Source organism: Anser anser (assembly GCF_964211835.1).
Source record: "Anser anser genome assembly, chromosome: 2".
Classification (NCBI taxonomy): domain Eukaryota; kingdom Metazoa; phylum Chordata; class Aves; order Anseriformes; family Anatidae; genus Anser; species Anser anser.
Genome location: NC_139721.1, coordinates 105,274,134 through 105,290,613, shown reverse-complemented (window position 1 = coordinate 105,290,613; position 16,480 = coordinate 105,274,134). Strand labels below are relative to the sequence as shown.

The following is a 16,480-nucleotide window of genomic DNA, read 5'->3' as shown; positions in this document are numbered from 1 at the left end:
CCATCTACATCCAGCATTTCTGTTTGTACTGTTGTATGCAAACATGTTGGTGGATTGATGTATTATAACATCACCAACAATATTCTTGACATTCCTGAAAATTAATCAAAGTATGTCAACATTATTTTATCTGGTTTCATATGTCTAACATTCAAACAAAACTATAAATGATGAAAGGTATGAAACTCAAGAGTTAATTGGCAGCGTTGATCGATTTCACTTTCTTCATTTCTTTCAGATGCAAACAATAAGTATGCTTTCAGCTGTTTCAGTGTTCATTGTGGAAGAGAGCAGATGAGATTATCAAGAATTTGAATTATGTATTAAATTGCAGAGAGAGATTTAGATGCCTACAATTGCCTGTGTTTACTTTTATTATTTATTAATTGTCTAAATGTAACAGTGAAGACAAATGAAGATCCAAAAAGAAAAAAGAAAAAATAGGTAAACAAAACCAATTCCCTGTTTTACTCAGGTAAATTCTGCATATTTGCATTCTTTGCTCATCTATTGACTTTAAAATGTTCTGGATTTAACAGTCCAAAGCAAGATGGCTGCTAAAAAGTATAGTCCGTTCCAACTCTTGATATCTGATAATACTTGTAATTCAGATGATCTGAGTGCTTTTGAAGTCCCAGTGATACCAATGAGGAACCATGACTGTAACAACTGCTAATGACTGACTCACACAATGATAACAATGGGTAGCTCGATAAAAATGTAGGCACACCACCCAAAGACTTAGGTTATAGTTGATAGGTTTTAAGAAAGGAAGATTTACACAGAAAAGCACCACATATGTGAAACGGAGGAAGGTGTTTTTTCTATTTTGCTTGACTTCTCTCTCCCCACTCTTCCTTCCTTTCCTATAATTCTGTAGGATTTTAGAGCAACGCAAATTTCAGAAACGAATTCTATTCCAGGAACAAGACTCCATCCAGAGCACATTTTGTACAGTCGTACAGAAAGGAAGTTACTATATGCCACAAACAAGTGCCTCATAGGAAATTTACTACATAGTCCATACATCTTTGCTTGTCAGAAAAAGGAGCGCAGTGGATTGACAGATGCTTACTGCATACCTTTTTTCTCACTGAAGATTCACCTCCCCAAACAGAAAACTCTCACATTTTAAGCCCGTGAAATTGAAGATGGAAATGAGACACAATTAAGATGAAATGCTCTAAGAAACAAGTCAAAATTATGTCTCTAATCAACTATTTCCTCTGGGCCCTAGGCTATTAGGTAGTTAGGTGCAAGCTTAAGATGCCTCATAACAGCTCCTTATCTCCAACAGTATAAATTAGGACTTGTTTTAACTTTCCAATTCACTTTCTCTACTCTGACTTCTTGTTTTATGCATATAATTGGAAACAAGAAAGAAACGTCATTCTCTAGAGGTAGGAAAAGGAAATTCACTTCTTTCCCAAAACCCAACTTCAAGACAAGACAGAGAAGAAAAACAAAAACAGTGAGGAGAGAAGAGTTATACAGAAGGGTAATGGGCAGTTAGCACCCACTCTACCAAATACAACAGCACACATTCACACAGTCTACGGAAATACCCCATCTTTGGCATAACTTCCTCTAGCTCAGACTTGAATAAAACATCTTCACTGTCTGTCCCCTGTCAGGATCTTAGTAGTGCTGGGAGACAGCACAGGAGAGGCACAAAGGAATTGAAAAAAAATAAAAAAGACTGTATCCGTACTGAAAATGATTTATTCTCTAACAGAGAAATGGAGAATCCTCTTATGATTTACTGCTGTGTTTTAAAACTGTAAAAGTTTCAAACCTAGTTCTGTGGGAAGAAATCACAAAAGATTCTGATTTACACATCTCCTTTATTCAAATATTAATTACTGTACAAGTTGTAAAACAACATGTCAACAACAAGCATTTCTGTGCAAATAAAGGAACAAATTGAGGAATAACTGGAACACATTTAGGAATAAGTTCTGAGTGAAAATGTGATTTCAGAGAGTGTCAGTCAGGTCTGCTTTCTCCAAAAGGCCAACACTGCTGAAAATTACAGGCCCAGTATACTTCTCCGTGTCCAAACCAGATACTCTTGTTAATCCATTCAGTGTCTACACCATATTCAACTTTTCCTTACTATACCCAGATGCATGTACAGAGAGAGGGAGAACTCTGACTTACAGGCTTGTTCCTGCCTGTTCTAAAATTTCTAATGCCAAAAAGCAATTTACAACCATCCTGGGTCTCTACATTCCCCCTATTTATTTATATTGTTATGTAGGACTTGATCATAATCAAGTTCCCGTCAAAATGCTATGAATCAAATGAAGGATTTTTTCAGACATCACTGTGAAATCTGTGGTTTTTCTCTTATGCTGTAGTTATCTTCACAGAACAGGTCTATCTAATGTTTGCCTTACTACTTTGAAGCAGTACCCATTTTACTTTTCTCTTTAAATTCTCCAAGGTATACGTGCAACAATATTGCACTGCATTGCTGAAATGCAACCATTAAGCTTTTGTTCAGCAAAGACATCACCACTGCATATAGTATGTATTTGCTATATTGACACTAGGAGACCATAACATAAATAGAGACACTTATTTTGAAGTCAGTGTAACGGAAAATTTGGAGAACACAGCATTTGCATACATGTGGTATCCCTTTCAAGGATGAAATAAGAGAATTGACATCAGAAGAGTATATGCATTCAGAGAATTCTAGAAACGCTGTACAAACTCTCCAAACATATATTTAATGGACTGAGCTTTCTCAGCATTTTGTAAAATCAGGAAATATAACATTGAGATGGGATGAATATCATAACATTACTATGTTTAAAGATGGTCAGTTAACTTTTGCATTTGTGACAAATGTTTGAATTTTAATATGCAAAGTTTAAATAGTCATAATACCCTTAACTATTATACTCAGATCAAAGAAACCTCTGGATTTCTATTCATACTGAAAATTTATAATCATCAAAGAATTGATCATTCTTTTTGCTATCCATCTGGCAAAAGCAGTTTACAAAAACAAATATGTGAACCTCTGAATTCAAGAGGCAGTTGTCCCTTCCCTAACCACTTATGCATATTTGCAGAAAAAAGTATTTGACAGATTGTTATCTGAACTTACCTTTAAGTTTAATGAAACTAATTAAAACCCTTTATTTGGTGACAATTATGAAGTTTTACAAAGGTTTGAAATTCCCAACTTTTCTCACTTCATTCTTTTCTTGCAAGTATTATATATTAGCAACCATAAATTGAATGCTAATATAGAAAAATATAAGGAGGAACACATACACTATAGAAGGAAATAGAAGAGCAATACTTTAACATCCTAAGATGCAGATTGTGAATACAAAGATTAAGTTGCTGTTATGAATAAAGAAAACTGACTTTAAGATGCAAGTGATTTCTAATCAACAGATATATATAGCAAAATAACAAACTTGTATATGCATATAGGAATGTTTATGGGAGTATACCAAAATAAATGGGTTCCTCAGATCTAAGTCAGAAATAAAGCTTTCTCAGATTCACAGCTTGAGACAGTTAAAATGCAAAAGTGCAGTGTCACAAATGCAGACTCCTTATTTAGAAATAAAAGGGGATATGAAGGTTAGGACACTGTTATCCTTTTGATATATTTTTAGAAGAGCTTTCAGGTTATAAACGATAATGAGGAAAACAAAAAACAAAACAAAACAAAACAAAACACCACATAGCTTATGCAAAGGGACCACAGATCTCAGTGAACAGATGTGGAAATGACATTTCAGAGAATTCATGATTGACTTGCATGTCACACTAAAACATCTACATGTACACTTTTTTAATGAAGGATGGTGGAATTATAAAGTACAGGCCAACAACTTCAAGTTCAGATTTCAGAATCCAACTGAAATTACAACAAAGCAACCTGCAATTTGACTTAGAAAAGGATATAAAAAAATGCCTAGAGAAACTACAAAATCTATCCCTCACAAGCCAAAGAGAGAAAAGGCATTTCAGAAAAAAATCTCTCTCAGTGTCTCTCCAGAAATGTAATAGTGTTCTGGGGAGTTTGCCTATCAAAATTAACAGAATATCACTGAAGATACTATGTATGGCATTTCTTTTCATTTTGTTCTGTGTATGCTTAATAACTTCATTTAATCTGAATGTCTTAGACAGTTCTGACAAAGTGACAGCATTGTGTTTTGATGAGAAAATTGAAAGGCTTTAGCATGTTGCAATTGTTTATGCTAGAATTTTTATCAGAGTCAGTATCCTAAAAAAAAAAAAAAAAAGAGAGAGAGAGTGAGAGAGAAGAACCTATTCAGGACGTTAGCTGACTTAAGGACATTGTAAGGACATTGGAAAAGATGGATGTTGCAGCAACAGAGAAGTTCACCTTTTGTGACAGATCAACTTTAAACTGGTAATATTTGCCTTAGACTGCATTATCATCATTGCTACAGTGTTTCCTGGAAGTGTGGTATCAGTATCTGCAAGACTAGAATCTATTTTTAATTAGCTATGTTAGTTTGTAACATTATTTAAACACTAATTTCTACGTGTATTTTTAATGATTCAACTGATAGGAGATAATGAAATGAGAATAACCTTGAAAGGATTCTTTCCCTTTCTACTTACAGTACTTCATATCTCAATAACCTTTCTATTGCTTGTTAATACTATTTATAGTACTACATTTGCATTTTATTTTGATTAGCCGTGTTTGAAAAAATCAGTTTTCAACACTGATAAATTCTACTTTCAAAATTTGTGTTATCTGTCTAAAGGTTTAATGTGCAACCTCACATGTGTGGAACACTTCAAAGGTACAACTTACAACTCTTTTTTGATCTTAGCATTTGCTCTCACAAAGAATTCTGGTTGAATAAAGACTGCAAGTCATTACTGAATTGGATGTTTAAAACAAACCTGGCTAGAAGTACAAATATAATAATTGTACAAGAGTTTAAAAACTCTTAACAACCTTCCTCTATAAGATAGCAGTGTATCAAATATATTCAAGCCATAATCTGAAAGAACTCTTTTTTGGTGTATGCACTATTAATGGACAGAAATACTGAGAAATGTAAGGCTTCAATTTATGAAAGCACTCAACTACTCATAATCACAACAGCTCTTAAAAAATGAGCAAATTGTTAAGACCCATACTGAACAGTGATATTTTTTTGTCTTCAAGATTCCAAATTTGAAAAGATAAGCTTATCTCTCTTCTCAGTGCCATTTAATTAGACTACTAATATTGGGAAGTTCCCTATTCAGAGAATGGTCTCTGAAATATTCAGGGGAGATCTGGGAAATCACTTTAAACTGGATTATCTCTTGCACATTATTTTTCAGGGTTTCTTTTGCAAGGACAAGGAGGTGTAAAAGATTCTTAAAAGTAAAATTAAGCTTAGTATTATTACTATTTTTATTTTTTTTTGACAAGCAGCACCTAGCCATTTTAAAAGAGAACAGAACTATAAGCAGATTTTGTTCTGATATTTTTTTACCTCCATAGAAATATTTCTCTCCAGTCTTAACTTGCAGAGGGCTGTTTGTTCGCACGGCTGAAGCTTCATCTCCATCAATGGTGAGAACAGCAAAATTTTCTTTAGCTAGGAATCGAACTTCATGCCACTGCCCATCATTGAGACCAGAGCCTATGAAGAACAGAAAACATTGGAATATTTTACTTAGTGCAATATTTATTGTCTGTAAGTGGTTAGTGTGTCTCTCCCAAGCTCATAATGTAATTTCCAATGTAGCCTACTTCAGAAATGAATTAATTTTAGTGATAATGAGGTGCTATTTTAAAGTAACTATTACCAAAAAATTAACATTATCATCATAAATACAAGTCTTGCAACTACTAAACTGTTCATTTTGTCAGGTATAATTATTTCTAAATATACATGTTATCGCTCACCTTACCCTTCAAAAGGCCATATTCCATATTTTACTAATGAGGAATATCTCTTAATTGTTTCTATGACCAGGTTTAAAAGGAAAATACATTGATTAAACCATTTAATTATAGCCAGTAACAAGCCCACACAGGGCATATTATGCTTGTGATTGCTGACTCTATCAAAAGCCAGATATTTCCAGTAAAAAGGAAAGAAAAAAGAGGAAGGGAAAAGACTCATGTGGAAGGTGAGTTCACAAATAATGCTCTCATTGAGATGTGGCATTAGTCACAAAGCCATTAGAAAAACAGCAAATGTCTACCAAAAACCTGAATCTTAGGGGAACATCATCCTATACTGACAGCACTGATGTACATGGATCTGTCCATTCACTTTTAAAAAACAACAGGACTTAAATATTTTTTCATTGTCTTCAGCACGTGTCAGGAAGCAATTTTGCCTAGCATATTAAGCTGGCATTTAAGATCAGCAAAAGAGTATTGGCTTGTTCTCGTCATTATTTTGCAGGTAGGTTTGGTGATGTCAGCAAATAAGTAGCAAATACTCTAGTAAAAGCAAATTCCAAATCATAGCACCTCTTTAAAACAACATTTTTTCTCCACCTAGATAAAGGTGCTTTCACCTTAGCAAGCTGTACTTTAGAATCATAAAATCCTAGAATATGGAATATTGGAAGGGATCTACACGGATCATCAAATCCAACTCCTAGATCTGCATGGGACCACCCAATAATCAGACCATTTGTATGACAGCATTGTCCAAAGGCTTCTTTGAACTTCAGCAGGCTTGGTGCTGTGACCACTTCCCTGGAGAACCCAATCACCATCTCAGTAAAGAACTTTTTTCCTAATATCCAGCCTGAACCTGCCGTCTCAGCTCCATGCCATTCTCTTGTGTCCTATCACTGGTCACCAGAGGGGAATCCAGCACCTGTCCCTCTGCGCCCCATTGTGAGGAAGCTGAAGGCTGCCATGAGGTCTCCCCTCAGTCTTCTCCAGGCTGAACAATCCAAGTGACTTCATCTGCTCTTCACCATTTTTGCAGCCCTACTTTGGACACTGTCTTATAGTTTTAAGTCCTTTTTATACCATAGTGCCCAAAACTGCACACAATATTAAAAAGGTGAGGCCACACCAGCAGAGCAGACTGGGACAATCACTTCCTTCCACCAGTTATTAATGCTGTGCTTGATGTACCCCAGGACACTGCTGGTCCTTTTGGTTGCCAGGGCACGCAACTCATATTCAACTTGCTGTCAACCAAAATGCCCAGGTCCCTTTCTGAGGGGCTGCTCTCCAGCCTGTCATCCTCTGGTCCGTACCTATATCTAGTGTTGCCCCTTCCCATGTGAAAAATCCGGCACATGCTTTTGTTAAACTTCAGATTGTTGGCAGTTGCCCAACTGCCTGATTTGTCAAGATTTCTCTGCAAGACATCTCTACCCCTAACGGAATCAACAGCTCCTCCCAAATCAATATTATAGGAAAACTTACTCAATATACCTTTCAGTCCTACATCCAAGTCATTTATGAAAACTTAGCCAAAATAAACCACAGTGTAATGCAATATGCTGTTTCTGAAATTAAAGGGGATGTGTAATATCAGCAGAAGTATAACGGAAGACAAAATTTCAAAATATTCCAAGGAGTGTCATCTATGAACAAGGAATAATGCTCATGGCAAACAGGTATACCTAGACATTTAATGATTTTTTTATTTTATTTTTTTCCACATGCTTCTATGTGTTTAAGATACAAGATCAAGTACTCATACAACACAGAAGCTGTTATATATTGGAATATTCTTGGAATATTTATTAGTGTGAATAAAAGTGGCATATGCCTCTTAAAAATGTATCAGTAAAAAATGTTTCTGCCAGAGCTTATTCAGTCTAGTGTAGGAAGAGATGAAAGAGCTAATATACTAAACATGAGTAAAGCTTTCTTTCTATTTGTGAGCTGCTTTTTCATTTTCATTATATTTGGCAAGCAAATAAGAAACAGAAAAACATTTTATTTCAACCAACACAAAATTATTTTCTACGGACAAACTCAGAAAGGAAAAGGAAGAAGATATGTTGTTTTATAGAGTTCCAAGACAAAATTTTGACAGCATATTTATTCTATTACAACTGAAGTTTATTACATCATAGTTAGAATCCCCATTTTACATCTTAGGATGACCTATCAAAAAAAAAAAAATCCATTTCGGTTTTATCAAATTGTTGCCCTGAACATTGTGGCCCTGAACTCAATAACAATGAATAGAGACTTCCGGACAAAATTAAATCTTTGCTATTAAAACACAAGGGATGAAAATGGTAGCACACGCCGTTCATTCATGAGTCTACAGGGAAGTATGTTTAAAGCATTCCTTGGATAGGGGAATATTACAGAAACAAAACAATAGCCTGTGAGGAAAAAAAAATGCATTGGTGTACCTTGTACCATAATTCATATTATATCCAAGGATAAGCTTTGGTACCTTGACAAACTGTAGCTAGAGAAATTATGTCACACTTCTAGTGAGTTCTAAATATGTGTCTCCCAAAAGTACTGAAATGTCACTAGTTTTCTCCTGCTTCTGTACTGATGTTTCAGCGTTGTCTGATGTATTTACACAAAAAATGTCTCTCCAAAAACGCTGACTTTTCCCACTTTTATGGACACTTCTTTTCATGCTTTTATAAATTTTTTTGAGATTGTTAACCAAATAGATAAAACTTTTCAGCCCATTTAAACAGAATTAGATATAAATATACATACAACACTGGGTGCAGGTGCCCAGGCAATGTCAGGGGGCTGCCAGGCCGCTCTGTGAGGCGAGGCCTGGCCTGCCCCATACTGGCTCCAGCGGCCCCACCACAGGGCCCGGCTGAGCCCCTCGGCCACGGGTGGGCTCCTCGGGGACAGCGGAGCTCAGCAAGGACCAAACACTGCCCGGCAGTGAGGAAAGGAGTGCGAGAAGCAGCCCTGCGAGCAGCCAGGGGAGGAGGTGCTCCAGGCGCCCAGCAGAGCTTGCCCTGCAGCCCCTGGAGAGCCCAGTCTGGAGCAGGGGAGAGGTGTGAGGAGGAAGGGGCGACATAGCGGAGCTGCTGGGAGTGACTGCAGCCCTGCTCCCCAGCCAGCACCACAAGCTCACTAGCACCACTCTAAAAAAAATGAATCATTCCCATGACTCAAGGAAAGAACCAGGCAGGGGGAAGGTGAACCAGCGGTGCAGATGGATCTGCTGAGCAGATTGAATGGAAATCAAAGTATGAGGAGAGATACAGGTTACCAGCAAAGTCTAATGCCATGCAGACAGAACTTTGTGTGCACAGCATTTATCAAAGTATACTAAGGAGACACACTGCTGCCTGTAAGCTGCCTGTTAGAGGCATGATTGGAGAAGCACTGTATTAAACTTATTTACCCCTATAAGTTAGTATTGTTTCTGCTGGTTTCTGAAAGATCACACAGTTTCTATTTTTGCATTTTGCACTTTATTGACTTTAAAATGACAAGTTAAGACTGTCTTCTTCTTACCTGGATATATTAGCCATCCTCACGGAGCTTTACAATATGACAGTAACATTCCCAACTCTTCCATCTCAAAGTTGGCAGAAAAATTCAATCGCAATTTTGCATTTGCTTATTTTTTTATTGATAATAATTTTCCATGGAGTTTACTGATGGATGCTAATAAAGATTGCTCATCAACTCTCAGTGAGTACTCACTATTGTGTTTACAGAACAGCATTCCCCACTGGTGTAAGTAAGAACACCTTTTTTCTCTGCCATGCTTTATCCGTTTTATATGCCTGTGTTTTAGAACCAGTAGTGTTAATTTCCCTTTCTTAATGTGGTAATGCTCTGTTGCAGGGACTTAGTTATTGTGATAGATAGCATATGCTCCCATAGAGGATAAGTTTGTATAGATGCATGACCTATTTTTATTGTAATATTTTATTAAATAGTTTATATGTACTGCAGAATTATTTCTATTTGGACTTTAAAAAAAAAAAAAAAGCCAAGCTTAACTGAGATTTTTCTGCAAACAAAGACTGAATATTCAGAATAGAATATGGCTCTATTAAAGAATTTTCTGTTTTTACGTATGTAATGGAGAACATCCCAAATTCAAAATGATCATTTCTCATTACAGTTTAATTTCTCTTATCTGAGCTGATACATATATTTATTTGCATTCATTTCATCTTACTGTAGCTTTCTGGTATACAAATTGAGGGGAAAAAAAAAGAAATACATACTGCTAGCACCACAAATTCCCTGCTCATTTCTGGAAAAGCTGGTTTCATATTCAAATTTTAGAATGTTAATGAAATGCATTCTCCCTATCTCGGATTTCTATTTAAATAACATTATTTTAAAAGTAGGACTCTTGAGGTAAGCACTTTGATTGAACAAGAAGAAACAGATGTTTTGCTTATTACAGACATGGAGGAAGGACTGTATTCATGAATACCTAAAACTACAAGAGTTTAATACATAATTGACAACGTAGATACCGTCTATTTGAGCTATGTCTCGAAGAAAACTGTAGTAGTAAAAATCTTAAATTCTTAAACAATTAATCTTGTGAGATAAAATCTTCCTGTAAAAGTTACCGACCCATTCAGTAGTTACTAATGAGTGCCAGATTATTGTCTGCTAATATAAATGGACAAAATTCTTCTGAAGTCAACAGCATAACATCTGCTACATCAGAACAGAACCTTGTCATAATTTTGATGTGACCAACATGTAAAATTCAGTTAAGAGATTTAATGTTTAAGAATAAGACGCAGGAAGAATAGTACCATTAGCACCCCATGAAGCACTGAAGCAATGTGAGACTATGCTGCTGCACACACCTCTTTAGTTTTTACTACTGTAGTAAATATTTTATGCTGTAATTTCTTGTAAAATCTACTGGGAGATGAAACCTAGGAGTAAATTCTTATAAATTCTATTCTGGAGACAGCTGAACAGAACAGGATGCAGATACACATACAAACCTCAGAGGTGCTAGAAACAAGGCGGCTTTCTTGGGTATTCAGCAATAGCTGTGTGGATTTCCTGAAATCCAGAAATCCTGAAGTCTGTTCAAAGTTTCTTTGCTGATGGCAAGACCTGCTCTGTCTGAAGCAGAAGACAGAGGAATTGATTTGACTGCAACTTCTTTCAGTTTAGCCAGACATCATGTTTCATCTGAAGATGGTGTTCTAGTTGCTATTTCTATCTAACCCCTCACTAATTCAGTACAACTTTGCACCAGGATTTCTGACTATAAGAAAATGAGCCAATAATATTTTGAAACATTCACTTGTGTTCAAATATACAGGATTTAGTGTATTGATAGTCAACTGAGAAAAAACAAAACAAAACAAAACAAAACAAAAACCAAACAAAAAAACCACAGGATGTTATTTCAAGAGCTGTGCTTTTCTGTGTTTCGATAACCATATTTTTTAAACTGGAAAGACAAATCCATAGCTATTGCAATGGTAATGCTTTAGATAGTTTATAGAATAAACTAACTATATAATTCTGTTTCAGGATATGATTCAGAAAAGTCTTTTACTTTTTTTTTTATTATTATTTATTCATTTTTCAGCTATCCAAATGATCAGTAAGCTACGTTAAGTAGCAAATGAAGTCCTCGAAGGGATCTTAATGGTGTAAAACCCTGTTTTCCAGCAAAACCAAAACAATTAGGACAAATTTTGTCCTCACGTATGAGTCCAGAGGTATTTTAGAGGTATTTTTTTAAGATCAGTTATTATGAACATGACAAGTTTTTGCCCATCAGTGACATTTTGTTTATACTGAGTTTTCTCTTTAAGTTAATGCCAAAGAAAAAGATGAAGATTTGGCATTGCTAGTCAGTTGTGGGAAGTGACTGTCCCACTCTGCTCTGCGCTGTGCGGCCTTACCTCAAGTACTGTGTGCAGTTCTGGGTACCATAGTACAAAAAGGACATGAAACATTTGGAGAGTGTCCAAAGGAGGGCTATGAAGATGGTGAAGGGCCTAGAGGGGAAGACATATGAGGAGCGGTTGAGGTGACATGGCCTGTTCAGCCTGGAAAAGAGGAGGCTGAGGGGAGACTTCATCGTGGTCTACAGCTTCCTCAGGAGTGGGACTGGAGGGGCAGGTGCTGATCTATTCTCTTTAGCGAACAGTGATAGGACCCACGGGTCTGGAGTCAAGCTGCAACAGGGGAGGTTCAGGCTGGATATCAGGAAGAGGTTCTTCACCGAGAGGGTTGTCGTGCACTGGAACAGGGAAGTAGTCACTGCACCAAGCCTGTCGGAGTTTAAGAAGTGTTTGGACTGTGCACTTAAGTCGCATGGTCTGAATTTTTGGGTAGAACTGTGTGGTGCCAGGAGCTGGACTCAATGATTCTTATGGGTCTCTTTCAACGCAGGATATTCTATGATTCTATTCTATGATTCTAAGATTTAGATTTAAATATGACTGTAGCCTTGTTTATATAGAATATATATTAAAAACAACAACAACAAAAAGGAACAAACAAAAATCCAAACCAAATCAACCATCAACAACAAAACAAAACAAACAAACAAACAACAACAAAGAAAAAAACTAGGTCATTTTACTATTTCCATAGTTGATACTATTCAACGCTGAACAGAAAATAAAGTGAATATATATGATTGCAATGCTGCAGACTATCACGTTCAGCCCTGTTCCTATAAGAGGCTTGACAACTGGCAATTTCAATGAAATGGACCATAAACCTGGCAAATAATGGTCAAACTTGTAATGACTTTTTGTTCTGTCATTTACTGAAATCTAATAAAAGCAGATAAAAAGACACATTTGCATTTGAACGACAAAAAAAGAAAAAAAAGTTTTGCAAATTCTACTCTTAGATACTCATGAAATTGCTGAACCAATTTTAGCTTTACAAGCACACGCTTTTTTCCCGTCCTGTGACTGCTCTTCTCATAATCTCTATTCTTGGAGGAAAAAATAAAATACTAGTGTTATTGTGACTTTGGAGTGAAAATATATACACCTGGAAATTGGAATCTCTATATCTGTTTCAGCTCACAGACAGAATGCTGTTGTTAATGGACAAATACACATTTTTCCACTGTCCATGTATTCAACTCCATGTCAAGACAACATAAAGCAATCTGGTGCCCTGGAATTGTACAGGATTCTGTACATGCTGAATGTTAATCATCTCAACAAATGACTCCAGGATTAATTACTAAGAAATAGACTATGGCCACACATAGATTATTTAGCATAACTGTTCCTTAATTCCTCAAAACTCTTTCCAGATAAGCATCTAGCTTTATCTACTTTTAACTGACAACATTGTAATTGATATACAGGTCTGTAGATCATATCCAAATTATACATCACCAAGTCAAAAATAGTTATCTACATCTGTAAGAGTATATAGAACACAATCTACTTTCCTTCTTCACTTAAAACCACAAGCATGCTAATAAAAAGTCTATTCTTAGGTTTCAAATAATTTAAATTACTGAAACCGGTAACTTGACTTTTCTTTATCTAGCATACACATTTCATATAGGAAACCTTCAGATTTTTTTTCTATTTTTTTTCCTTGCAAATTATAATAAACAGCGTTATACTCATAAATTTTTAACTTAATTTTATGTTTTTTACAGTGACTTGCCAGATGTGATTGTGCCCTGGATTATTATTTTCATATCTTATATTTATTTACATAGTAATATTCTGATTTAAGTGAGCTAACCGGGGCTTTCCTGTTCATCTTAATAGTTTTAGAACTACCATATCACATTTATCCATATTAAATATGGATATCTTTAGCTTTTAGGGGGGATACCTTTCTGAATTTGCAGCCCTTCTGTATAACTACAACTGTTTATAAGCTTTACTATATATTTACTATCTAGATAGCTAAATTATGAAAAGAATACAGCAGGTAACTTTCTTTACTTTGTCTTATCTTTGGACTAATCAAGTTCGCATACCTATAAAGTACCTATTCTTTGCACATTCATGCCAAACAAATAACATAAAAATAAGATAACTAGATATTGCAGACAGAAGAGGGAAAGTGAATCTGTATCTTCTTGTTTCATGGTGCTGAATTATTCAGTAACAAGGAGAATAAACTAATTCTTCTTTCCCTAGATTTTCCCATAGGTGCCCCACTGGAACACTTTTACTTTTGCTTAAACAGAATATTTAATTACAAACAAAACAGAACTTGGCAGGGAAGGCTATGATGGTAAGCAGATGTAAAAAACAGAAAATAACTCCATGTTTACTCCAGGTAAATTGACATTTTCTGACCAATGACAAAAAGCAAATGTAACTTTGCTTTGAGATAAACTTCCTAATGATGGCTTCAAATCAACAAGAATATTTTAAATCATGCTTAGGTAGGAGATTACTCAAGGGTTTAAAAGCTGAGAATGCATTCAAGTACTCTGCCAAACTGACATCTAAATATGTCTCAGACATCCGAACAGGTATTTTGGTGCACATTTTCTAGCAGTCATCTATGCATAACTTGAGAGCTTGAAGCATATGAAGGGGGAAGAGTTGGTCTTGTTTTATCATCTTACTTGTGGTACACCAAAACAGATTAATGTTGCTCATTTAGCAATACTTTTAAATCAGCACCTGTAACACTTTCATTATACTCTTCTTTAGAAGATACACAAAGCTCTAGGCACAGGATATTTTGAAAGTAAATTCACATAGCAACCCTTTTCATGCCTTAATCCTATTATAAAAATATCTTTTTTTTTTTATCTTTTTATTGTCATTGTACATATGCCTCACATAACAGCAGAAAAACTCAACTTTCTTCTAAACTATAACACTTTTTATATGGATTTAGCTAAATTGCTGCCTCATAGGAGTACAAACTGTAGAAAAACCAAACTATTGCTCCCCATCAGAAACAAACAAACAAACAAATGCCCTAAATGGGAACATGCTACCTAGGAAATACCAATAATCAATCAATTTGTCTTTCTTCATGATCTGTAGTTCATTAAACTCTAACTATATTAATCCATTTATTCTTTACTTTGAATACTCCAAATATATTTATTGACTGCCAAAACCAGTTAATGCTACACCTGAAGATTGATTTTTTCTTAAAGTCCTGTCCATGCTGTGGTCAAGACCCTATTAATGACAGCTTGAGGCTGCACTTCACCTTGGTTTAGACTAGTTTTGCAGCCATAAGGAAAAGGAGTGAGCTCCACAGAGCAGAACTGCATAAAGGCATTTCTGTACATAAACCATGAACCTGTAGAGGTGTTGGTGGAGGTTTACCTGCAGTGGTAAAATATGTTTAGTTTTTAGTTTGTCACTACAGTATGCATGTGAAGCGTATCCAGCTGTCCTGCTTATTGGACCTTGTTTTGTATTAGTATCAGTTTCAAAGCCCAAGAACTGTATTTTGTTCATATGAAACTAAGTCCAAACTAACAAGCTCCAATCTCTAGTGTGTAAATGACATTGAACAGACATTCAGGTCTCTACATGAACTGTTCTGCATTGCAGCTCCACTTCTGTCATGCTGCGCTACTTGCCTACTGCAAACATAGCCAGAGTCTGAAACAGAGAAAGCATTTGCTTAGTACATCAGGATCTTGATTTGAAAAGAAATCAATCTGTTTTCTTCTATCAAAAGCCTTAAGAAAAAAAAAGTGATAGAAACACTGCCCCACCATATCAGTCTCCAAGTTACTAGAACTACTGCAAGAAAAAATTCTTGCAAAAGACTTTTTTTGCAAAAGAGTTGCATTTCCCTGCCCCAAGAAGAATATATTTGCCCCAGCATTATCATGTATTTGCTGGGACAGATTAGTTTTCTATTTATGTTAAAGCCTTCAAAACCAATGTCCTTGTTTCAGCTGGGATAGAGTTAATTTCCTTCCCAGTAACTGTTATGGTGCTGTGTTTTGAATTTGAGATGAGAATAATGTTGATAATACACTGATGTTTCAGTTGTTGCAGAGCAGTGCTTACATTAATCAAGGACTTTTCAGCTTCTCATGTTGCCCTGTCAGTGAGCAGGTCAGGGGGTGCACAAGAAGCTGGGAGGAGACAGAACCAGGACAACTGATGTGGACTGGCCAAAGGGATATTTCATACCATATAACGCCATGCTGAACAATAAAGCTTGGAGGCTGGCCAATGAGGAGGGAGAGGGGGGGAGGCAAAGGGGCAGCGGCTTGGGGTCTGGCTAGGCATGGTCAGCAATGTGGTGAAAAATTGCATTGTGCATCACTTACTTTGTATTCTTCTTTTCCCTTCCTTCTCTGTTCTATTAAACCATATTTATCTCAACCCAAGTTTTACCTTTTTGTTCTTGTTGTTGTTTTTGTTGTTGTGTTTTGTTTTGATTGTCTCCCCCATCCCACTGTAGGGGGGGAGAAAATGAACAGCTGTGTGTTTAGATGCCCGCAGGATTAAACCACAACAACCAGAAAACCAGCTGAAAAACAAACATACAAACAAAATCCAGAGAATAAAGTTCTTAGTGAAACAGAGTAAAGTATTAATATAATGATTGCTTCAGTTGATCCAC

The 16,480-nt window shown here is 36.0% G+C and overlaps 1 protein-coding gene across 21 annotated transcripts in view; it reads right to left on the bottom strand.

Annotated features, from left to right (window-relative positions):
* Positions 1 to 16,480, bottom strand: part of CNTNAP2 (contactin associated protein 2) — a 1,168,055-nt gene that overhangs the window by 506,872 nt on the left and 644,703 nt on the right. For 20 of the 21 annotated variants that reach the window (XM_083826978.1, XM_083826979.1, XM_083826993.1 and 17 more), the window contains one exon: positions 5,499 to 5,648. The exons of the other annotated variant lie outside the window; for it this stretch is intronic. In XM_083826978.1, coding sequence (XP_083683104.1) covers positions 5,499 to 5,648 — 150 coding nt within the window. The remainder of the gene's footprint in view (positions 1 to 5,498; positions 5,649 to 16,480) is intronic. 21 annotated transcript variants of the gene reach the window in all.